General features: G+C 41.9%; 1 protein-coding gene across 2 annotated transcripts in view; it reads left to right on the top strand.

Moving 5' to 3' along the window:
- Positions 1-22,453, top strand: part of LOC134662066 (tyrosine-protein kinase Fer) — a 62,158-nt gene extending 39,705 nt beyond the window's left edge. Inside the window, exons 3-15 of one of the 2 annotated variants that reach the window (XM_063518341.1) lie at positions 5,604-5,700; positions 8,622-8,823; positions 9,035-9,172; positions 10,182-10,430; positions 12,281-12,382; positions 13,008-13,116; positions 13,987-14,169; positions 16,283-16,483; positions 17,315-17,491; positions 18,330-18,543; positions 20,756-21,031; positions 21,402-21,524; positions 22,297-22,453. In XM_063518341.1, coding sequence (XP_063374411.1) covers positions 5,604-5,700; positions 8,622-8,823; positions 9,035-9,172; positions 10,182-10,430; positions 12,281-12,382; positions 13,008-13,116; positions 13,987-14,169; positions 16,283-16,483; positions 17,315-17,491; positions 18,330-18,543; positions 20,756-21,031; positions 21,402-21,524; positions 22,297-22,433 — 2,208 coding nt within the window. In that variant the 3' untranslated portion in view covers positions 22,434-22,453. Of the gene's footprint in view, positions 1-5,603; positions 5,707-8,621; positions 8,824-9,034; positions 9,173-10,181; positions 10,431-12,280; positions 12,383-13,007; positions 13,132-13,986; positions 14,170-16,282; positions 16,484-17,287; positions 17,492-18,329; positions 18,544-20,755; positions 21,032-21,401; positions 21,525-22,296 lie in introns of both variants that reach the window. The other variant, XM_063518342.1, reaches the window with a different exon arrangement.
- Positions 22,454-24,331: the final 1,878 nt, after the last annotated feature.

Genomic DNA, 24,331 nt, shown 5'->3' with positions numbered 1-24,331 from the left:
TTTATCAGTTCGGAAATTGTACATCTTGCAGACCACTCTAAAAAAGCGTAAAACTCTCCCGTACAACCCAAACTACAAGAATAAGAGGCACAAAATATATATTGCTAAGGTGGTTAAGACTAAAACTAAATTTGCTAGATCACAGTACGTCACCACATCTGCGCACCTTTACAATAAAATTAATAATTTACTAGATATTCACTCCAAACCGCATACAGAGTGCAAAAATGTTTTAATTAAATGGTTGGAAAGTAAAACGTATGATGAGACAGAAAATTTACTGAGATGAAGCTCACGCTCGATACACACCCACACACACCCACACACCCACACACACACACACACACACATACACACACATACACACACATACACACACACACACACACTCACAGAAGAACCCATAAATTTAATTGTTTATGAATTAAAATTAGCATAGACCTTAGCATTACCTTACCTCCGTAGATACATAGACTTAGTTTTAGTTTAGGTAAAAAAACCGGCCAAGTGCGAGTCGGACTCGCGCACGGAGGGTTCCGCACCATCAACAAAAAATTGAGCAAAACAAGCAAAAAAACGGTCACCCATCCAAGTACTGACCCCGCCCGACGTTGCTTAACTTCGGTCAAAAATCACGAGCCCCACTTAAATCTTTATTTTATTCTGTTTTTAGTATTTGTTGTTATAGCGGCAACAGAAATACATCATCTGTGAAAATTTCAACTGTCTAGCTATCACAGTTCGTGAGATACAGCCTGGTGACAGACGGACGGACGGACGGACGGACGGACAGCGGAGTCTTAGTAATAGGGTCCCGTTTTTACCCTTTGGGTACGGAATGCTAAAAAAGTTGTGCTTCCTTTGTATTTCCATTGTAATACTGTATACTGTAATTTTGTGTAATTAATTAGTTTATTTTAATTTAATTGTATACCTAAGTACATTATGTTACATAGGGAAGAGCGGTGTTACCCAACACGGGCATATTTTTGCTTACAGGGTAGCTCCATCCCTTGCATCATAAATATGTGTATTTTTTGAAATAAAGAATTTTGTATTTGTGGGTCAATTTTTGAAGAGGGTGTTTTTTCGACATTTGTATGGCAATTTTTTATTTTTGGAAAATTTAATTTATTATCATCGTTTTAGGAAGGATTCTTAAGAACAAAAAATATACTGTACGAGGCACCACTCTACTTTTTATAGTTAGCTAGATATGGACATACAAATCTGCCCATGCTCCTTTTCATTATGAACTTTAATAATTGTGATAATTTTAAAGCATTATCATCTTTCTAGCGTTGTCTCGGCTTTCTGTCACGGCTCATGGTAGCCTGGGGCAACTAAACTGATCTTAAAGTATAAACGCACAATATTCTAATAGGCTACATGACTAATTTTCATTTATGGTATCAATCGATCGTATTTGTTTTTAGGATCGTCTATATGGGACCAATGGACAATACAATAATATGGTACTGTCGAACTGATCTGATGATGGAGACAGGAGGTGGCCATAGGAACTCTCGACCTGTATGTAACTAACATGTAATGGAATCTAAGGTAACTAATTTAACCATCTTCCAAGGATCGTAGCGTCATGAAAATTGGCAGCTGTATGTAGTTCTGATGACAATACAATAATATGGTACTGTCGAACTGATCTGATGATGGAGACAGGAGGTGGCCATAGGAACTCTGTGATGAAACAACGCAACCTAATTGTGTTAGGGGTTTTTAGAATTGTCGCGATGAGTTTCTGTCGTAAGAAAAGTGCCTACAGTCAGCGATAAAAGCTTGTACCAAAAATTAAATTTTTGCCAAAAACTTATTGTTATAAAATTCAACATGTGTCATCATCCCTATTTAACGATTTTTTTATGAAATTAATTAATCTTGGATGGAAAATCGATCTTACTCTTGTGAGATGTCACTCTGTTATTTAAAATATCTTGCTAGTGATTAATTATGTCCTAAGTGGGCGTTAGTGGCATATATCAGTGGCATCATGTTCTAAAGCCCATTTATAAAGTTGTTAGTTGTTAATTGAAATGTCTTGGTCCTATGATGTTAATTTGTGTAGCTATGTGATGCTGATGTCGCACGCGTCTGTCCGTCTCGCGACGCTGGCATGGGATTGTAATTCGAACCGTTTCCGGCGCTCGCGTCACTGCTATTCACGTATCCTACCGAGCGCGTCGCTACGGCCGTGCCAGTATAGGTCTGACCACTGGTTATGGACATCTGTAACCAACATTGAAGTCAAGTTACACTGGCAACTATACAACACAGGGGTAATGTTTTATGAATTAGATAGCTGAGCGATCATTTTGAAAGGCAGCTCGATCCAATAGGCCTCATATTTTATAGCCATATTTCGCAACTTGAACATAAGGGTACACCTGGTACTGGTATTCTCGGGTAATGATAAGTGTCTGTGTCGTTAAAGACAGTTATAAGACGACTACATTTTGCTGTGAATAAAGTCGTGATTCATTAATTTTTGCTCGTGACTGTCCTTAATAAAGTTTGAAAACGGATTTCGATTACAATTATTGCAGAATCAGAGGTAACTAAATATATTTGGCTGAATACACAATAATACCTACACATGTAAAGGAAGGGCAAAGCCAAAAGGAACTGCTATGAATTTCGCAGTGTGGGTGGTTTTGTATTGTGTACGTTATGTCTACCTAGTGTTCCACACCGTATCTTCACTTCTACTAAAAATACTAAGCCGATTATGATGGATAACTAACTGACTATAAGGAGTCTAATGAGTCTATCAATTATTTTTTATAGTCCGGTTGACTTATTTTAACACACTTCCAAAAAGTCTATACTTACTACAGAAAATCAGGGTTTTAAATTGTTTACAATTTACATGATAGAAGACATGACATACAGTCAGCAGCATAAGTTGCTAAGCGGGCGAGGTGTTCAAAACAAAATTACCTTGACGCGCTCTTATTCTCCTAACAATAAATCATTTTGAACACTTCGTCCGCTTAGCAACTATTGCTGCTGACTGTACAATGTCACTTAAGAGTTCATAAGACGGTAGATATATTACTTAAATATTTAATGAAGGTGGCTGCAACAGTGCTGTTGCCAAATCTAGGGCAAGCTTTGGCAATCTTTACTTTAAAATTACAAAATTGAGTGCCGGCTACTGGTTAAGTAGAGAATGCTACTTAAAATAAACCTAATGTAAAGCAAGTACCTATCAAACTTAATACATATGTCTGTTGATAAATTGACGTTAACGAAGTAATCAACAACAGCTATTTAATAGTCTAGTCATAACGTACTACTAATTTCTTTATTGCCTTATCGTTGCTGTCAACAGTGTCAAAATTGCAAGTCGACTGCTCGCTTTATGTTCGGTCGTATCTCAAACATGTTATAAATGTACAAATTCTTTACGGGGTTGAACAATGATTAGCGGCCTTTTTATTAGGGTTCCGTAGCCAAATGGCAAAAAACGGAACCCTTATAGATTCGTCATGTCTGTCTGTCTGTCCGTCTGTCTGTCCGTCCGTATGTCACAGCCACTTTTCTCCGAAACTATAAGAACTATACTGTTGAAACTTGGTAAGTAGATGTATTCTGTGAACCGCATTAAGATTTTCACACAAAAATAGAAAAAAAACAATAAATTTTTGGGGTTCCCCATCCTTCGAACTGAAACTCAAAAATTTTTTTTTCATCAAACTCATACGTGTGGGGTATCTATGGATAGGTCTTCAAAAATGATATTGAGGTTTCTAATATCATTTTTTTCTAAACTGAATAGTTTGCGCGAGAGACACTTCCAAAGTGGTAAAATGTGTGTCCCCCCCCCCCCCTGTAACTTCTAAAATAAGAGAATGATAATACTAAAAAAAAATATATGATGTACATTACCATGTAAACTTCCACCGAAAATTGGTTTGAACGAGATCTAGTAAGTAGTTTTTTTTTTATACGTCATAAATCGCCTAAATACGGAACCCTTCATGGGCGAGTCCGACTCGCACTTGGCCGCTTTTTTTTATCGGTGTTAGCGGTTTAGATTTGTACAATTGTAGCTTGTCCCCAAATTAGTATTAGTAGAAAATAAGTTTTTGGCAAAAATTTCATTTTTGGTACAAGCTTTTATCGCTGACTGTACTTTTCTTACGACAGACAACTAATACTCATCGAAACAATTCTAAAAACCCCTAACACAATTAGGTTGCGTTGTTTCATCACAGAGTTCCTATGGCCACCTCCTGTCTCCATCATCAGATCAGCTCGATGGTACCATAATATTGCATTGTCACCCGACTTACATGTGTATGCAAAATTTCAGCTCAATCGGAAACCGGGAAGTGGATCAAATTTAACTTGCAAGATTCCATTACAAGTTAGTTACATACAGGTCGAGTTCCTATGGCCACCTCCTGTCTCCATCATCAGATCAGCTCGATGGTACCATAATATTGCATTGTCACCCGACTTACGTGTGTATGCAAAATTTCAGCTCAATCGGAAACCGGGAAGTGGATCAGATTTAACTTGCAAGATTCCATTACATGTTAGTTACATACAGGTCGATCTAATAAAAGCTTGTTAATAAACCAGCGCGCTTCATTCTGCGACTAAAATTTCGACCTATTAGATTAGATGATCGACCAGTCTTCGTAATCTTCGTATGACTTATTCTTATATGATTTATCGACATATCAGTAAGATTGTGTAGAGCAGCCTTAAATAAAAGCAATTCAGGTGTTCATTTAACAAGCGGCTCGTGAGAAACTTTCCTCACGTCGGTACCTTCTGGTCTTCGATCAATCAAGTCGCTTCATCGATCAGACCGCGCCTATCATTAATTTCATTGTTTATTATTGGCGCACCGGTTTATTACATCTTGTTTCACTCCATAACATAGCTCGCAAAGAGGCAACTTTATTTCTCGTTCATTTTCCTCGATGTCTGTAATTTGATTCGATTCCGATGCGTATAAAATTACGTTTCTCGGGTCTTGATTTGAAAGTAGTTTTCAAGTTGAGTCAATTGACACTTTGTCTTTATTGCTTGGTAATTACCGATAATTATACGGTTCTATTGATTGTGGATTTCACACTGGTGGTAAGCAGAGCAGCATTGCACAACCACAGAATAGAAGTCGATAAAAGTGATTAAGCCCAGTAAGTTCGTGTTCTTCTCTGAGCGTAAGTGATGCTGCATGAGCGAGATGGAAGTGCGTGCCCGGGAGCCAGGATATGATGTTTTTTTCATGAAATTTTTTGTGCGTTTAAACTTTCTATATCCATGATACAATTTGGTTTAGGTATAAGAAAAATCATTATCAGAGATGTATGAAGCGTCAGGCAGGGACATGGCGTAGGCACTAGTTATTTACGAAGGCGACTGCCGTCTAACCTCCCAAGGCCCAACCCAGCATACCTACTGGTTTCCTGCTATATCGATACAGACCTAGCCTTGTGTGGGGACCCCTGTAATTTAACTCGTAAGAGTATGAGAAATTAACCATAATGTGTTTTATTCTTGTATTCTATTTATCTGTTTTTTATGCAATAAAGTAATTGTCACCTTATTTTTATCTTATCTTATTACAGCTGTCAGAGGAGGTGACGCGGAAGCAGAGCGAGTACCAGAAGTGCCTGGAGTCGTACAAGCAGATGCGCGCCAAGTTCGAGGAGAACTACCTTAAATGTAAGTGTAAGTTGGACGACATTACTTATGCTTTACTGATAGTGCATGGTAATGAGAAAGCACACGTACGTACATAAGCATATGATAATGAAAACCTCAGTAGATTAGATAACTAGTTTTCTCCTTATGTTTTTCTTACAGGGTGGCTCAAAAATACGTTGACAATAGTACATTATTGTCGAGGTTCGGAAGTAGCTACTTGCAGGCTGAGGATTCGTTTTAAACGGACGACCTTGGGAGTCCGTTTAATTGAATCCGAAGCCAGCAAGTAGCCTTCCAGCCGAGTCATATATAGTGCTTTTCTCAAAAATGGTGCAAGAAATAGAAATATTTTACAGAAGCAACGTTCTAATTTTCACAGAAAAAAGTACAACCATTAAAAAGATTTACTTGCCGCCTTTAAAAAAAAATGAAGTGTATTTTTCTGCTGAAAATACGCCAACCTATTTGAGACACCTAAATAGTCGCGGTACCAACATTAAGCCTGTAACAGACTATCGCACCGCACCGCGACTTTGGAGCGTCGCACCCATAAGTGAGAGCGAGAAAGAGATATCTGTTTCTCGCTCTCACTTATGGGTGCGACGCTCCAAGGTCGCGGTGCGGTGCGATAGTCTGTTATAGGCTTTATAATAATAAGTGCTGATCATCTAAGGGACCTATGCCTTCATTTGATATGGCCATTTAAAGTTTTAAAAAGTTTGGAACTCGTTAAATAATGGAATTTGTATGCAACATTGCAGTCCCGAAATCGAGACTGCAATGTTTTTAACTTTTTAATTTTTTGAATGACCATAAACTACGCACTTCGCGACCTATTTTTTAACCGGCAACGTCGACTTTGCCGTCCATTTTTGAGAAAAGATTTTTTACTATATGCATGCATACCTAATGTTGATAAATAATAATTTTAACAAACGTTCGTGTTTGTGTATCAAAGCCGAAGAAGATTTTTGGAAGATAGTACATTTTGTTTCACAATGATTGTAGTATTCATTTTTAATGTCATTTTGTAAAGGATGTGTATTGTGTATTAAGAAAAATATTCCATAAATCAACGTATTTATGAGCCGCCCTTTCCTCTCCGCTTGTGTAGGTATTCCTATGAAATTTATATGAAAGTTCTACAACATTTTAAATGTAATCCGAGGTTAAAAAAGCTCATTGCACATGAAATTGATAATGGTTAGGTATGTAGTGGAAATAGAAATAGTTACGAGTAGGTAGTAGGTACCTTTATTATCGTGAAATGAAGGACAGTAGTGAGTGATGGTATGAGTGGATCTAATGCACTGAGGGCGCCGGTGCCAACGTACAGCTGCAATGGTTTGACATGGAACACAAACTTGTTCACATAGGTACCTATATAAATTTAAGTAATTAAGTCTCGTTCAATTTTCTTTACAACGGGAGAAAACGTCTCTACATGAATATTTCAGAAAATGTATGAAAGCGGGGCAATTTGATCGACATCAGCCACTTGCAAATCTCATCGTGCACCCAATACTTACAGAGTTTATTATCCGGACTAACGACGTGCAACGTACTCGTACACCGGCTTTCTTTACCACTTTTTAAGCATCTCATCTATTTTAATTGGCCATTCATTCTGAATATGATTTTCCATAATCCGTAAGTATCTATAACTCGTATAATCTCCGAGTCGTAATTAGATTCCAAAAAATGTTGCCACTGCAATAATTTGTTTGTAAAATAGTAAATTCCTTTTTATAAATAAACACGCTAAGATAATTTATTTATTGGTAATTTTACTCCTACGATTTAAAAAAGTAGTTTTATTTACTTATTTTTACATAAATACAAGACGCGCAAGTAAAAAGTCGCAACATTGTCTTACTTTTTTTGGAATCTAATTACGATTTTCAGTAGTGATGGGTAGGACATCAATTTAAAATGAGTTTGTATGAGTACCTCATTTTCTAAAATGAGGTGTTACAATGTCTTACTTCAAATGAGGTGAGGTACTAGCATATTTTCAGCGTCGACTATTCCATTAATTCCAACGGCGACAAAAATATTTAATGTATATACATATTTATGTATTCATCACTTCCTTTATAAATAAATAAATAGTAACATTTAATTAGAGTGCAATTCTGGAGGTTAAGAATAGAACTTTTAGGAGAAAGATAATTTTAGAATCAAGTAAAATGAATAGAGGAGTGAAGTAAGACATTTTTGCGGTACGAAGTACTGCGACAAATTAACAAAATGAGTGGTACAGATGAGGTGCCTCACGAGTGACCGACTCAACACTAATTTTCAGTTTAGAGAAAGACAATTCCGTAAATTTTATAATTATTGAAAATTAATCTAATAATTTTACATTGCGGTGTTATGAGTGTTTTCTTCGTCAAGTTGGCGTTTGGAGTAGTTATATTTTATTACCTAGATGTTTTTTGTCAATGTTACATTAATTATGTCACAACATAATTTACAACCTAATTGGCTTAGGAATAAAAATAACCTGTGTCTAAATCTATATGCCTGTGCTTGTAGTAACCGCTAACGCTTATCAAGTTTTTTTCTGATTTAGGTAGAAAACGAGGAATATTTTTCAAAACCCGTTCAGTGTCCTTTCTAAAATATGTCAATAAAATAATTCATCTGTAAAAACTATAGAAAATTTATTTCTTTATTTCCTGGTGCGGAACGTCTTATTTCATTCCAGTAATAAATAAACCAATCTCAGTATACTGACAGTTGGAGCATAGTTACGTTTTTTTTCTATTGGTACTGGGAAATAGATGCAACACGAATACTTCCGGCTACCTAGTAGCTACTTATAAAACGAAATGATTTACACTTGAAAACGTACTTGGAGCGACTTCTCGATCGGTATATTAAATCCATTCATATTTTTCAATTGATATTTGTCTTTAAATATGCGCATATTCCAGGTCCAACGAGTCGCGGTGGTCGCAAGCTGGACGAGACGCGGGACAAGTACGGCAAGGCGTGTCGGAGGCTGCACCGGGCGCACAACGAGTACGTGCTGCTCCTGGCCGAGGCCACGGAGTGCGAGCGCGCGCTGCGCACGGCCGCGCTGCCCGCGCTGCTCGACCTGCAGCGGCGGCAGGGCGAGGCCACCGCCACCTCCTGGTCAGTACACACTGTGACATGTACGTATAATAGGTATGGCAAAGCGTGTCAAAGGCTGTACCAAAAACAATGAGAGACCAGGCGAGAGAGACTGTTAGTTGAGACCGCGGTGTTTCGGTGAGATATGCTGGCCTTATACAGAAGACACATCTTTATTAGTAAAAGCAGATTTTACAGGTCTCAAATATAATCTAATATGTGTTGTCAACAGGAAGAGCATCCTTCTGGAGGTGGTGCAGCGGTCGGACTTCAACACGGACAAGTTCCGGGAGATCCAGAGCAAGGTGGACTCCACCGTGCAGAACCTCAAGCCCCACGAGGAGTACAAGGAGTTCATAGACAAATACAAGTCAGTACGTAGGGCTACCTACTCGTAACTTAATCACGCATCTACCATGTTATTTACCTTACCAGCGGTCGGATGTCAACTCGGGCTAGTTTCGAGAGATCCGAGATCCAGAGCAAGGTGGTCTCCACCGTACAGAACCTCAAGAACCACGAGTACAAGGAGTTAATAGAAATGTACAAGTCAGTACGTAGGGGAAACCCTACCTACTTATGTTAATTACCTAATCAACAATTTTTTTTTGATCGTTATATTTGTATTGTGTTGTGGTTATATATGATTCATAATTTAATTTGTTTTGCATGGCATGGCCGTTAAATTATGAGCAGGAAAAGGCCCTGTAGGTATTTTATGATTCTATTAACTGAGGATACGAATGGTTTTATTAAATAAGATTTTTAAGAATACTAATACCATTACCTTCACATTTTGGTTAACCGATACAACTGTAAATTGTTGTTTTTTCTTTATTAATGATTTGAACCAAGGCTAGGCTGTTCAAATGTTATTGTTGATAAAGCTGTACAGACCATTGTTTTATTGGTTGTAGTAGTTGAGTTCATTATTGTTCAACCGTTTACCGCACAATTATATAATTATATAAATAATATAAATACAGTACAATTTTTGAAGCTTTACGTCCCCTCATAAAATGGGGTGGTTAGAGTAGCGATGCCTCGTTTCACGCAAAGCACGCACAATGGTTGTACTCGTATTGGTTGTCGATTTGCGGAAAAGGCCCACCAAAACTAACTATGTAAATCCCCTAATACAAAATTCCTCCTTCCGTATTGTCTTTCTTCTTCTTTCGTGTCGAGGTTCCTGAGCTTAGACAATGGCTGCTCAGAAAACAATACGATGCTTCTACCAACAAATACATGCGTGGTGTTTTAAAGAATGCAGTTGATTGAAAATAAATATTTTCTGATGAATTTATTGGCTTTTTAAGATCAATAGCCTCAAACCTTCAAGCTATTACCCTTATTTATTATTAATGTCAAAATTGTTTCAGATCACCCCCTTCAACGCCAGTATCGTTCACGTTCGATGAGAGCCTAGTGGAAGACACGAGCGGCAAGCTGCAGCCCAACCAACTGACAGTGGACAACCTCACCGTAGAGTGGCTGAAGGAGAAGCTGACGGAACTTGAGGGCACCCTGCAAGACAACCGCGAGAAGCAGGCGCAGCTGGTGCCGGAGGCCAATGGCGTCTGCAAGAACAACAACACCAGCCTCACCAACGGCGTCAATGGGATCGACAGGTATGTAGTGGCTGTGTGAGCTGTAGACAACCTGACTGGAGAAGCTGACGGAACTCGAGGGTGCGCGCAGGCGCAGTGTCGGAGGCCAATGGCGTCTGCAAGAACAACAACACCAGCCTCACCAACGGCGTCAATGGGATCGACAGGTATGTAGTGGCTGTGTGAGCTGTAGACAACCTGACTGGCTCTAGAAGCTGACGGAACTCGAGGGTGCGCGCAGGCGCAGTGTCGGAGGCCAATGGCGTCTGCAAGAACAACAACACCAGCCTCACCAACGGCGTCAACGGGATCGACAGGTAGGACTAGTGGCTGTGTGGGCTGTAGACAACCTGACTGGCTCTAGAAGCTGACGGAACTAGAGGGTGCGCTGCAGTATAACCGCGAGAAGCAGGCGCAGTGTCGGAGGCCATCAGTGGCGTCTGCAAGAACAGCAGCAGCCTCAGCCTCACCAACGGTGACAATGGAATTGACATGTATGAAAAAATAAATCATTGCACTTCTTCGGTCAATTATGCAACGATATTTCTGTAGGCAAATAAATAAAAATTATTATTGATTGTATATTTTTCCGCACGTTTTTTGTTAATGTAGGTATATTTTGAGGATATCGGATATGCTATATTCTTATCGCATTCGGCATTACTAAAATTGGTTGTTGGTTGATTTGTTTTTTACTTGTTTTACCTTAGTTAAAATGCGTATTTTCCCACTTTCACTTTAAACAAACAAACAAAGTATATTAAAGTATAAATACCTATATTATTATAAAACTACGAGTATATTTCCTGATACTCATTCGGCGGTAGCATAACTTTGATCACATAAATATATGATCAGCATAATGGGTGTAACTATTACATTGTTTTGTTTGCTGATGATATTTTATCTTCATGTATATAGCTTACATTGCAAGTGCATTGTGTTGAAATACTGCTCAGTGCGCATTGCAGGCTTATTATGTTCGTAATGATGTACCTACCTATTACTCAAAAAAGCCTATGCGTCATAAAAATCCGATATTCATACGACTTTATGTATGGTAACACAGTGGAATGGGGTAAACACACATACTTGTTTAGGTTACGCGATAACGTTACGGAAGTCTAGCCTAAATTAGTACCTACTTACCTTACCGAGAAGAAATCAACAAATTATAGGTATATATAATACAGATTGTGAGAATTTGTGGGAAACTACGTAATTGTAGGCTAAACGCGTATTTAATAATTACGGTAGTTACGGGTACTCATATTAGCCGATATTTGTATCAGTATGATTAACTAATTATCTTTGATAGTTATGAAAGTATTACTGCGTACCCAATTCGTACTTACTAACTTGGTCTAGTTTGCACAGAGTAAGTTAGGTATCTATCTAAAATAAATTACAGCAAATACATTAATATAGCGATGTTATAATATAAAATATGCTCTTACCGGCCCTACCTATATTTATTTTTATCTTCTTAACATTATGTATAAATAAGATTTTATGAATGTAAACAAATTGTAAAATAAATGTATTCTAAATATATATTGCAGTGAAATATAGGTACCTACATTTTAGAAATATGTGTTATACGGCGTCACAGAATAAGTAATAGTATTATCATACAGAATGGACACGCACCGCCCCGCCCCGATTCGGATTACCTCGCCCGCGACAGGCCGCGACATGAATGTGTGCGTAAGTCGCTCTACTGAGATTCCGTCAGGATTCCGTCAGAAACTCAATGACGTACAGACGTGCCGCGCACATATATAAACGCAAATCATTTTTGATGTATGGCGTGTCCGCCCTGTGACGGCGTGACTCCCTAAGACAGTGGTGTATCGTTACCATTGTTCCAGGCACTCTCCCCCGCCGGTCCCGGCGACGGCGCCCGAGCCGGTCAAGCTGCTGGAGCTGCGCATGGCCGAGCGCAAGTGCGCCAAGCAGGCAGAGATGATCAGGTCAGTCCCTACCACACTCAGTACGATACAACCTCCATTCATTGACTGACTGCTGGATTCGTAAAAACTGCGGCTGGAATCAATATACTGGTTAGGTTAGGTTTGGCTAGCATTTTTAGACCTCCAACTTCATAAAATTCTAGAGAGAGAGAGCCTTGGTTCGTGGTCTTTGTTTCTGATTTTTTGCTTTCTTGGATCTAAATTGTACCGTTAAATGCAGGGTAATGTCCTAAATAAGAATACTCTATCTGTACACAACTTACTTTGTGTCATGCATATTCCTTAGAAACCGATAAGTGTTACATACCTAAAATTAACGTGTTTAACTTTTGATTGATTCCTTGAAATACTTAGTTGTTGCCGTTGTTGGTCGTCACCCGTTACATTAATAAATAATAGTCGTAAGAACCGACTATTTCGTTACCAGGCAGTCCCCTAAGGTAAGGTGTATAGTGTTCATAAACATACAATTTGACAGTTATCCTGCGAGTTTGTTATCATGTGTTTTTAGGGTTCCGTAGCCAAATGGCAAAAAACGGAACCCTTATAGATTCGTCATGTCTGTCTGTCTGTCTGTCCGTCTGTCTGTCCGTCCGTATGTCACAGCCACTTTTTTTTCCAATAGGTCTGCGCTGGCGGAGCTAGGGTGCGAGGAGGCGCCGAGCGGCTGCCCCGACCTGTCGGCCGAGACCGTGGGCGTGGACAGCCTGGACGGCAGCTCGCCCGACCACCAGGTCAGTATACTGCTGGTCCAAATAACCGTGTATTTACTAATAGATACTTTAAGTTTAAGTGTAAGTGTATAATTTATTTGACATGTAAATTGGCTTTATTGGCTTTATGAATAAACGAGTATGAGTATGAGTATAACTGTTATACTTAAACTACGAGAACAGATAACTGGGACATTGGTATCTTGGGAATCTGATGAATTAGTCAATATAATATGTATTTGTTTGTAATGAAGATGTTTTCCAAATAATTGAGACTTGGGATTGGGAGTTAATCAGGTACGAATCCAGGATTCATTCGCCTAGATCGTGAATTTCATTAATATGCATTTTATTAAATTATGTAATATTGTATCATTCTAAATCGAATCTTAAGTTTTTATGAACCTGTTTTACCTACACTTGAATGAAATGGTGTTTGCGAAGTAGAACTACATTTGGCTACTGTATTTTGTGATTCATGGTTTAATTCGTGAAACCTACGCGTTGTTAATTCAGGCTGCAGAATAACAGTTGTACATCGGAAACTGCGCGTAAGATGTTATGTTTAGCGGAGCTACGAGAGTTATGAGTTTTTTTAGTTATCATAATGTGAAAACATACAAATACATGATTAAGATAACAAACAGGTATCTGGCAGCGAGTAACAAGTTAACCTTCCGATTTCCGGTAAAATATTAGAGTTCACAAACTAAAATCTACATCTACAATTCCTACAAACGTCTGCAATATCCGCTACGTTAATACGTTTTTGTAAGTATTTCTTGTCCAGCTCACATTTAAGAGTTTCCTTATGTTAAGTAGTTAAGCCATCGGTGCCCAAAACAAACAAGCATCTGCTTAATAAGGACACTAAAAGGTAATTGAATTCAGGAGCGTTCCTCGATCGGGTCGAGAACGTCCACCGAGGCGCTGCGCCTGCGCCTGCACTCCATAATCCCGCCGCGCCCCTTCTTCCGGATGTTCGCGCGCCCCTTCCGCCGCAAGTCCGCGCCATCCAGCCCGGCCCTCCCCGCCAAAACCTTCCGCAGCAGCAGCGAGGGGCCCGCCGACTCGGTAACCGACGGGACCCGCCGCGAGAAACGGCTCGGAGTCCTCAGGACACGTTTGACCAAACGCATGGACGTGTATGTGCATTGTCGTGTAAACGGAGGCATCCTTAAGAAGAGAAGGAGGCGAAAACGTAGTTGTCCTAACGGTGTGGTGAGTGCGCGAGCCTAACGCTGAAGATCACTCGCACGGGTGGCTTCTCCTCCGGCGGCCGGGACCGCGCGGTGGTTGCCTTCGATCCATCGAAACTGTACAAAGGCAAGTCCCGCGCTCTCGCACGCCGCTCGATGGTCGAAGGTCGCCTCGGCGTCGTCCGCCGGCGCCTGCAGGCGAACGCCATCAGGCAAGGCATGGGCTTTCGCAGGATGCATGATGCTTATTTTTACACCGAAATGTTTACGACAACGTATAAACACACGAGTTCGTCAGCGGCGTTCTAACTATAGACGCGCCGTGCGCGAGCGTGCGAACTTCGCTCGGGATAGCTTTCAAATGAAATTAAAATAGCACCGCCCCGCTCCAAAACTCAGTTTCAAAATCAAGGTAAAGCGAACTTGCGACGTTCTTCGCACGTTTCCCTGTTTACGTGATGTCTGAACACGATTCAGTCGGTGGTTTTACGTCAACCGCATCCTGTTTCTCTCGGTCGCTGTCTGGTGATTATGTGCATTTAATAATTAAGTGATACTATAAAATTATCTATTGCCGTGATGGATGATCCGTTTTCGATGTACATAACCCGCTCGGAGTTGCCGCCGCCGGTGGTGGTGCCGCGGCGTAAGAAGCGTCTGAAAAAACTGCAGGAATTACAGCATTTACAAGAATTGCAACAGCTACACGACTTACAGCAGTTGCAGGAGTTACAGCAGCTACAAGAATTACAACTTGAAGAAGAATGCGTACGTCCGATTTCTGCATCGTTGTTGTTGGAATGTTGTGTTTGCATGTAATTTGAAGTTAATCGTTCGGTTTTTGTTTTCGTTTACACCTAACGCGTGATGCTGTTTCGTTGTGAGAACTAATTAGCTCTGCGATTTTCATTGTTAGGGGAATAAATAACCTAACACTTGACCCAATTTACGTATTATTAGAAAGAAGCGTCACATCGACCCACTTAATTCTTTAGTGGTGAGTCATAAGGAAAGTTTTGGTTTTGGGTCATAATCTAGTGATGTTCTGTCATGTCATTTTATCTTACCAGCAGGGTCAAGTGCACTAACCCTTTCTATGAAATACCAACTTACAATTAATGTGAGAAAGAGGGTGTCGTTACTTCGTTAGGTTTATTTATATACTTAGGGAGCTGAACACTGATCACTAGCGTGCTGAGTGATGTATGCCTGTTGTATTGCAGGCGTATACAGTCGACTCTCGTTAATTCGAAACTCGAAGGACTTTTAAAATATTACGAATTAACGAGAGTTTGAAATATCAAATGGTTCAAATTTATTGAGAGAAAAAATATGAAACTTCGAATTATTGAGTACCTAATAACTAATAATCAATTATTATTTATTAACCGCTTATTTTTTAACAATATCAAAAGGTTAGAGGTAAGTACAAAGAGTAACTGAAACTAAAGTAAACAAACAAATTAGTGCGGAAGTGTGTGGCAAACTAATCATTACAATAACAAATGCTCATGCAATGATGAACTTGAACTTGTTTCAAAATGTAGGGTACTTTCCTCTGCAATCTAACAACTTTGAATTGTCGAGTGTTTGACGCCAATGAGTTCGAATTAACGCGTGGTTTTGTAACGTAGCGATGATTTTTTGGTTCGAATTACCAAGTGTTTAAAAATGTATTGATTTTTTTCGAAATATAAAGAGATTTTCTAGGGAACTCGTGATAACTTCGAATTATAGAGAGGTTCGAATTAGCGCAGGTTTGAATAAACGAGAGTCGGCTGTACCTGTATCTATGGCATTCTATGGCAATATACGGTAACTTCAGAAGCATGCGCACACCTAGTTATTTGTTATCACTTTAATGACCATCTTGTAAGTATAGGTACTCGAGAAAGCACATCGTGTTCAAATCAGGTCCAAGTTAACAGGCTAAATATGCTTTCTTTTTCTTAACCAATGCTTGTACTCATGTGCAGTGTGATTGGCAGGTGGTCACGCTGGAGGCGGAGCGGTCGCTGGTGGAGCAGGAGTGGTTCCACGGCGTGCTGCCGCGCGAGGAGGTGGTGCGGCTGCTGCGCGCCGACGGCGACTACCTCGTGCGCGAGACCACGCGCAACCACGCCAGGCAACTAGTGCTGTCCGTCTGCTGGGGGCAGCACAAGCACTTCATCGTGCAGACCACGCCGGAGGTACGTCACGATCGTATGCTGGTGGTGGAGAGACCACGCGCAACCACGCCAGGCAACTAGTGCTGTCCGTCTGCTGGGGGCAGCACAAGCACTTCATCGTGCAGACCACGCCGGAGGTACGTCACGATCGTATGCTGGTGGTGGAGAGACCACGCGCAACCACGCCAGGCAACTAGTGCTGTCCGTCTGCTGGGGGCAGCACAAGCACTTCATCGTGCAGACCACGCCGGAGGTACGCCATGATCGTATGCTGTTAGTAGCATGTGCAATCACGCGTGGCAGCTGGTGCTGTCCGTGTACAATCACGTCAGAAGAATCCATTTACAACACGAGCCTTAACTTAAAAATAATTTTCCGAAATCAACTATCAGAAAGCACTTTACACCTCTAGTTGGTTGGAACAGCATTGCAGTGGAATTCTTAATTTCTTCTGTCACCTCCGAAAATAAAACAGCGTCAGTCTCTCAAATCATCTATTTATTTTATGTCTTCGCCTGTCTGGAGTGAGATGTGTACGCAAATACTTGTGTGATTATGGTTGTAATACATACTGTACCCTTGTTGGAACGTTCCTATTCTTACAAATGTTTGAATGATTACTTATACTCTAAGTCCATATTTAATTACACAAACGGGTCTAACGCGATATAATTTCATTGTTTTTACCTTTAATTCCGACGTTTCAGCTGAGTTGCACCAGCTGTGGTCACGGCAAGACTGACGGTCAAATTATATCGCGTTAGACCCGTTTGTGTAATTAAATATGTGTACAAAACGCGAGAGTTTAAAGTGTTATACTCTAAGTCCATGTGGCGTGTGTGCGTGTTTCAGGGGCACTACAGGTTCGAGGGCGCGGCGTTTCCGTCGGTGGCGGAGCTGATCGCGTGGCAGCGCACCAGCGGCGTGCCCGTGACGGCGCGCTCGGGCGCGCTGCTGCGCCGCGCCGTGCCGCGCGAGACGTGGGAGCTCAACAACGACGACGTGCAGCTGCTCGACAAGATCGGACGGGTACGTACACACCCGCATTGAAAAGAAATGAAATGAAAATGAAAATTCTTTATTCGCATAAAATATGGTATAACAAGGTGTTATTGTAAAGATATTCCCGTACAGAAACATTTTGCTGGTTAAGCATGCAAATATTATCTTGATGGTATTCATAGTTGTATTAGTCTTCATCTATTTGGTAGGTACATTGTTAACTTAAAATTAATATTTCTACTTAATACTAAGTATTACATATCATATGAACAAGCATAAACTTATCGTGTCGACACTATTTGTCACCTTTCTTTAGTCACATGACATTATGTTCATATTTTACACGTTTTCGGTACTTGCGATGTTTGATTCTGTACCTGCAGCAATAATTGTTATGATTTTTTTTTGATATACAGGGTGCTTCCTGTAACAGGAGCAATAAATTAAACTGTAGGCTGTACTCCTCAAACTGACCAACATTTGTTCACCAACTTTTAAAAATTATGAATCCTTTAGACTTCCTCTTTTTCATACAAAATAAATATTGCCTTTAATGTACGCTGACATCAGTGTGTTTGACGTTGCTTGTCACGCTTTAAACATAACAAAATTTGCAATACATTGCGTCTTAGAATAAACTTTAAAGTGTAATAAAAATCGAAACCTGAGTTATTTTCAAAAGTTGCTGAACAAATGTTGGTCAGTTTGAGGAGTACAGCCTACAGTTTAATTTATTGCTCCTGTTACAGGAAGCACTCTGTATAAGTATCGTATTTAGTTACGGTTAGCTCTGAATCATTCAATTTTACTAACGACATACTTTCTTCGCAAAATATTTTCTAACAGTTACCTAATTGCTTGACAGGGCAACTTCGGCGATGTGTACAAGGCGCGGCTAAAGACGACAGGGCAGGAGGTAGCGGTGAAGACATGTCGCGTAGCCCTACCGGAGGAGCAGAAGCGGACCTTCCTGCAAGAGGGAAGGATCCTCAAGCAGTACCAGCACCCCAACATCGTGCGGCTCATCGGCATCGCCGTGCAGAAGCAGCCCATCATGATAGTCATGGAGCTGGTCTCAGGTAAGTGGCTCCGAGGAGCAGAAGCGGACCTTCTGGCAAGAAGGCAGGATGCTCAAGCGGTACCAGCACCAGCAGCATCGTGCGGCTTTTCGGCATCGCTGTGCAGAAGCAGCCCATCATGATAGTCATGGAGCTGGTCTCAGGTAAGTGGCTCCGAGTAGCAGAACCGGACCTTCCGGTTAGAAGGCAGGATGCTCAAGCGGTACCAGCACCAGCAACATCGTGCGGCTCATCGGTATCGCCGTGCAGAAGCAGCCCATCATGATAGTCATGGAGCTGGTCTCAGGTAAGTGGCTCCGAGTAGCAGAACCGGACCTTCCGGTTAGAAGGCAGGATGCTCAAGCGGTACCAGCACCAGCAGCATCGTGCGGCTCATCGGCATCGCTGTGCAGAAGCGGCCCATCATGATATTAGCTACGGAGGGCACAGGTAAGTGGCTCCGAGGAGCAGAAGCAGACCTTCCGACAAGAAGGTAGGATGCTCAAGCGGTACCAGTGCCAGCACCAGCAGCATCATGCGGCTCATCGGCATCGCCGTGCAGAAGCAGCCCATCATGATAGTCATGGAGCTGGTCTCAGGTAAGTGGCTCCGAGTAGCAGAACCGGACCTTCCGGTTAGAAGGCAGGATGCTCAAGCGGTACCAGCACCAGCAACATCGTGCGGCTCATCGGCATCGCCATGCAGAAGCAGCCCATCATGATAGTCATGGAGCTGGTCTCAGGTAAGTGGCTCCGAGTAGCAGAACCGGACCTTCCGGTTAGAAGGCAGGATGCTCAAGCGGTACCAGCACCAGCAGCATCGTGCGGCTCATCGGCATCGCCGTGCAGAAGCAGCCCATCATGATAATCATGGAGCTGGTCTCAGGTAAGTGGCTCCGAGAAGCAGAACCGGACCTTCCGGTTAGAAGGCAGGATGCTCAAGCGGTACCAGCACCAGCAGCATCGTGCGGCTTTTCGGCATCTCTGTGCAGAAGCAGCCCATCATGATAGTCATGGAGATGGTCTCAGGTAAGTGGCTCCGAGGAGCAGAACCGGACCTTCCGGCAAGAAGGCAGGATGCTCAAGCGGTACCAGCACCAGCAGCATCGTGCGGCTCATCGGCATCGCTGTGCAGAAGCGGCCCATCATGATATTAGCTACGGAGGGCACAGGTAAGTGGCTCCGAGGAGCAGAAGCAGACCTTCCGACAAGAAGGTAGGATGCTCAAGCGGTACCAGTGCCAGCACCAGCAGCATCATGCGGCTCATCGGCATCGCCGTGCAGAAGCAGCCCATCATGATAGTCATGGAGCTGGTCTCAGGTAAGTGGCTCCGAGTAGCAGAACCGGACCTTCCGGTTAGAAGGCAGGATGCTCAAGCGGTACCAGTGCCAGCACCAGCAGCATCATGCGGCTCATCGGTATCGCCGTGCAGAAGCAGCCCATCATGATAGTCATGGAGCTGGTCTCAGGTAAGTGGCTCCGAGTAGCAGAACCGGACCTTCCGGTTAGAAGGCAGGATGCTCAAGCGGTACCAGTGCCAGCACCAGCAGCATCATCTGGCTCATCGGCATCGCCGGGCAGAAGCGGCTCATTATGATAGTTATGGATGTCTCAGGTAATGTGGTCATTCAAGACGAATGGGATGGGAAATACTAAATACTCGTAGCTAAAGTCGCAAACTGGATACACGCGACCGGACCACCTATTCGCCATAAGCGTTACACAGATATGCATTGAGCAGTCAATCCATCGATTAAACTTTCAAGATATATTTCAAGAATCGAGAATGCGTAAGCTGACTGCGTCACGTTCTATAAAAAACCGGCCAAGTGCGAGTCGGACTCGCGCACGGAGGGTTCCGCACCATCAACAAAAAATAGAGCAAAACAAGCAAAAATAACGGTCACCCATCCAAGTACTGACCCCGCCCGACGTTGCTTAACTTCGGTCAAAAATCACGTTTGATGTATGGGAGCCCCACTTAAATCTTTATTTTATTCTGTTTTTAGTATTTGTTGTTATAGCGGCAACAGAAATACATCATGTGTGAAAATTTCAACTGTCTAGCTATCACGGTTCGTGAGATACAGCCTGGTGACAGACGGACGGACGGACAGCGGAGTCTTAGTAACAGGGTCCCGTTTTTACCCTTTGGGTACGGAACCCTAAAAGTTGGTATACCTCGTGTACAATGGCCTTAATTTATAATAGCTGACCGAATAACTTTTTCCAGGCGGTTCCCTGCTAACGTTCCTCCGGCAGCGCGCCTCGTCGCTCGGGGCGCGCGCGCTGCTCGCCATGTGCCGCGACGCCGCCGCCGGCATGCGCTACCTCGAGTCCAAGAACTGCATCCACCGCGATCTGGCCGCGAGGAACTGTTTGGTTGGAGATGACCACGCGGTCAAGATCTCGGACTTCGGAATGTCAAGAGAGGAAGAGGAGTATATCGTGTCGGGCGGCATGAAGCAGATACCCATCAAGTGGACGGCGCCGGAGGCCTTGAATTACGGTTAGTGTATCAACTATTCTGACAAGAACGGCATCCGCCGCGACCTGACAAGAACGGCATCCGCCGCGACCTGACAGCATGCAACTCCCGTTATTATCATGCCGCGATCAGAAAGGGATTAGAAATAACAGATTTCCATACACTTACGTCAAAATCAATATGGATTGACAGCTATCTCAATGCCTTTCTAATCGCGATTCAGTAATAGCCCGTTACAGTTAAATGGCCTGTCACTCCTGTCAGTCAATGGCTCAGAAAAGGATCCCATAAAAATCAATAATTCTTACTGCATGCTTGCCATTTAGCATGTCTTTGTAAAACCGAATTAGCAACCAGACTAAATATATTAAATAACGTTTGCGTGTTCCAGGCAAGTACACGTCCCTGTGCGACGTGTGGAGTTACGGCGTGCTGATGTGGGAGATCTTCTCCAAGGGCGAGACGCCCTACGCCGGCATGACCAACTCGAGGGCTCGAGAGAAGATCGACTCGGGTACGACGCTCCATCTAAATTATCCTAACATTCAGTTAATTTACTTGGGTGACGCCTAAGTACGGTCAGCAGCAATAGTTGCTAAGCGGGCGAGGTGTTCAAAATTATCTTGACGCGACTTTATTGTTAAGGGAATAAGAGCGGGTCAAGGTAATTTTGAACACCTCGCCCGCTTAGCAACTTCTGCTGCTGACTGTACTCGTAACATTTTAACCTTTTGTGTGATAACTCTTATGCTCTTATCCACTGAAATCCAAATTAGACCGAATTGAGCGGTCATATTATGTGCCATCTAGGTTGACCTATTTGATTACAATATTATGTTCTCACAATATTTGTCTACGTTTAGGAAAAAAATACCCTGGCATCGTTCTGACACCCACAGAACATATTAAAGAGGTTAGAACGGCTATCGCGCGCAGTTAGTATCGGAACCGGTGTCGCCGCTCGTTCCTCTCCACATTTACTAACACTCGCGCAACGGTAGTAAAAACTTGTGTGCCTGGGGAATGGATACGCCTCCTTTAGACAGATTTGATGTCTGGCTTCTTAATCTGAACGTTATTGTGGCGCAAAAGGCATGTTTACGTTTTTCGGTCAGCGCGGGCGAGTATTAGCATGCGAGCGTTTGCTCATAACCGGCGACGACACGTACCCTGCTCGCATCGCCATTCTAACTTGTTCTGTGCTGACACCATTCGACATTTTTTTTGTTTTTGTTACCATATACGCACCCAGTTTGTCCTCGTTTATTGAGTGTTTCATGTTGTAGGGTACCGCATGCCGGCGCCCGAGGGCTGCGGCGAGGACGTGTACGCGCTGATGCTGCGCTGCTGGGAGTACGAGCCCGACAAGCGGCCGCACTTCCACCAACTCTACACCGCCATCGACAACATCTACAACAGGTAGCCCTGCCCTGTGCGTCCAGGGGCTGCTGCTCACCTATCTAACTATTACCATAGAGAAAAAAATACATAGAGTGCTCACTCCATACATCAGTTTTAGTACCAAAAAGACTATTAGCATCTAGCATCGAGTAGCGGAACTATCAGTACCGCTACTTGACAATAGATGTAGCACCGACCGGAAAGTCTTATGTTGTTGAGATAAGACTTTCCGGTTGGTGCTACATCTATTGTCAAGTAGCAGTACTGATAGTTCCGCTACTCGATGCTAGATGTATACACTGAAATTAATAGTCTGAACTGATGTATGGAGTGAGCACTCTTGTCTTACTATATTTCTCTATGCTATTACGCTGCTGGTGCTAAACACTTGGCCATAGAGCTGATGACTGCAGTGGGGACTGCTCGCCACGTGGCCGTGACGTTCACATATCTAATGATTGGGCTGGTAATGCATCACTAAAGCTTTGGATTCCTCCGAAAGCGGTGCCGTCATATAGCGACCGTCTCCATATAAATACTACGACATCCATATTTAGCCGTATAATTTAGTATGGAGACGGCCGCTATATGACGGCACCGCTTTCGGAGGAATCCAAAGCTTAAGGGCCAGTTGCACCAACTACATTTGACAGACTGATCGTGATCAACATCACTCGGCAGAAAACTATGAAAATTCCCATACAATAAAATTTTGCGAACGCTTTAACGGTGACAGTCGGTTTGGTGCAACCGACCCTAACAGTTTTGAATGATTCACGGTTAATACCGTTTCGCTGCAACGATGGTCGTACGGTGCGATCTCCAAGTCCCAAGTCCTTTGTATCAACGGTACAAACCGAAACAAACGGTGAAAAGGTCAAGCCGAAGGCTACTTAAATAGATATTCTCGTTGGTCTGGCTCGTGATGCATTAGACTTATATCGACCGAGATATGAACTGTGATTACCTTTATATTGTTTTTGAGCTCCCGATCTTGAAGGATCTCGAGGTGTTGGAGATCGCACCGTACGACCGTCGCAGTGGAACGGTACAAATAGGTAACAAACGATCATTAGGCACTATTTTCCGAATTTGTTCTTTTACTTTAGCACTTATATCTAATTTCTAGTTAATTGACCTTTCTAGAACCTTATGTGACAAAAAATAATAATGGTCAGTTAAGTAAAGTTTATATTCAAAGTGATGCAAATGACCAAAATATTGACATTGATTTGATATAGTATTTTCTATTTGTATTGCCTATTCATTTCATTCATAGAAATTATTCTGAGGAAACCTTGCAATGTGATAAGTGAATGTGTATTTTCAATGATATCGTTTGGATCAATTTTTTTTATTTATCTGACAAGTATATATGTACTACCTTTTAAAGATGTTTGGCCAAGAAAAATAGTGAAAGTTTGCAGCAAGGTGTAAAATAATGGCCAGATTCTATTGAACCGAGAGTTAGGAATAATTTAGAGGAATAGTATTTTGACTTGTACATCTTTGTGAAAACATTCTTAAATATAGGTACGTCAGTTTGTAAAAATGAAATGTAACGTTATTTTGTTTGAATAAAGTAAGTCGTAAGAATAATGTGTGTGTCTGTGTACAGTTAGAGTACTTGTTGCTTAGTATTGTTGGAACGACGCGGAGTGATGATCTCTTTCGAATGGTACTTTCTAGCAAGTAGGAAACGGATAGTAGTCAGTAAAATGTCTTCATATATAGGACTGAAGACTATGTTTCAAACGTAGGTGTATTAACAAAGTCGTCCACGTAATAAATACATAAGTTTTTGATGGAATAAATATTGTGTAGTTCATATTGCTTTTTGTATGAATATTATGTAATGAGATTTGTATTTTTATTATGATATTGCTGTGTAGTTTCAGTAAAATACTTCACTGTGCTTCC

The sequence above is a fragment of the Cydia amplana genome, chromosome 2 (assembly GCF_948474715.1).
Source record: "Cydia amplana chromosome 2, ilCydAmpl1.1, whole genome shotgun sequence".
NCBI lineage: Eukaryota > Metazoa > Arthropoda > Insecta > Lepidoptera > Tortricidae > Cydia > Cydia amplana.
Note: the sequence above shows the minus strand (reverse complement) of the source record. Positions and strands in the feature narration are given on the sequence as shown.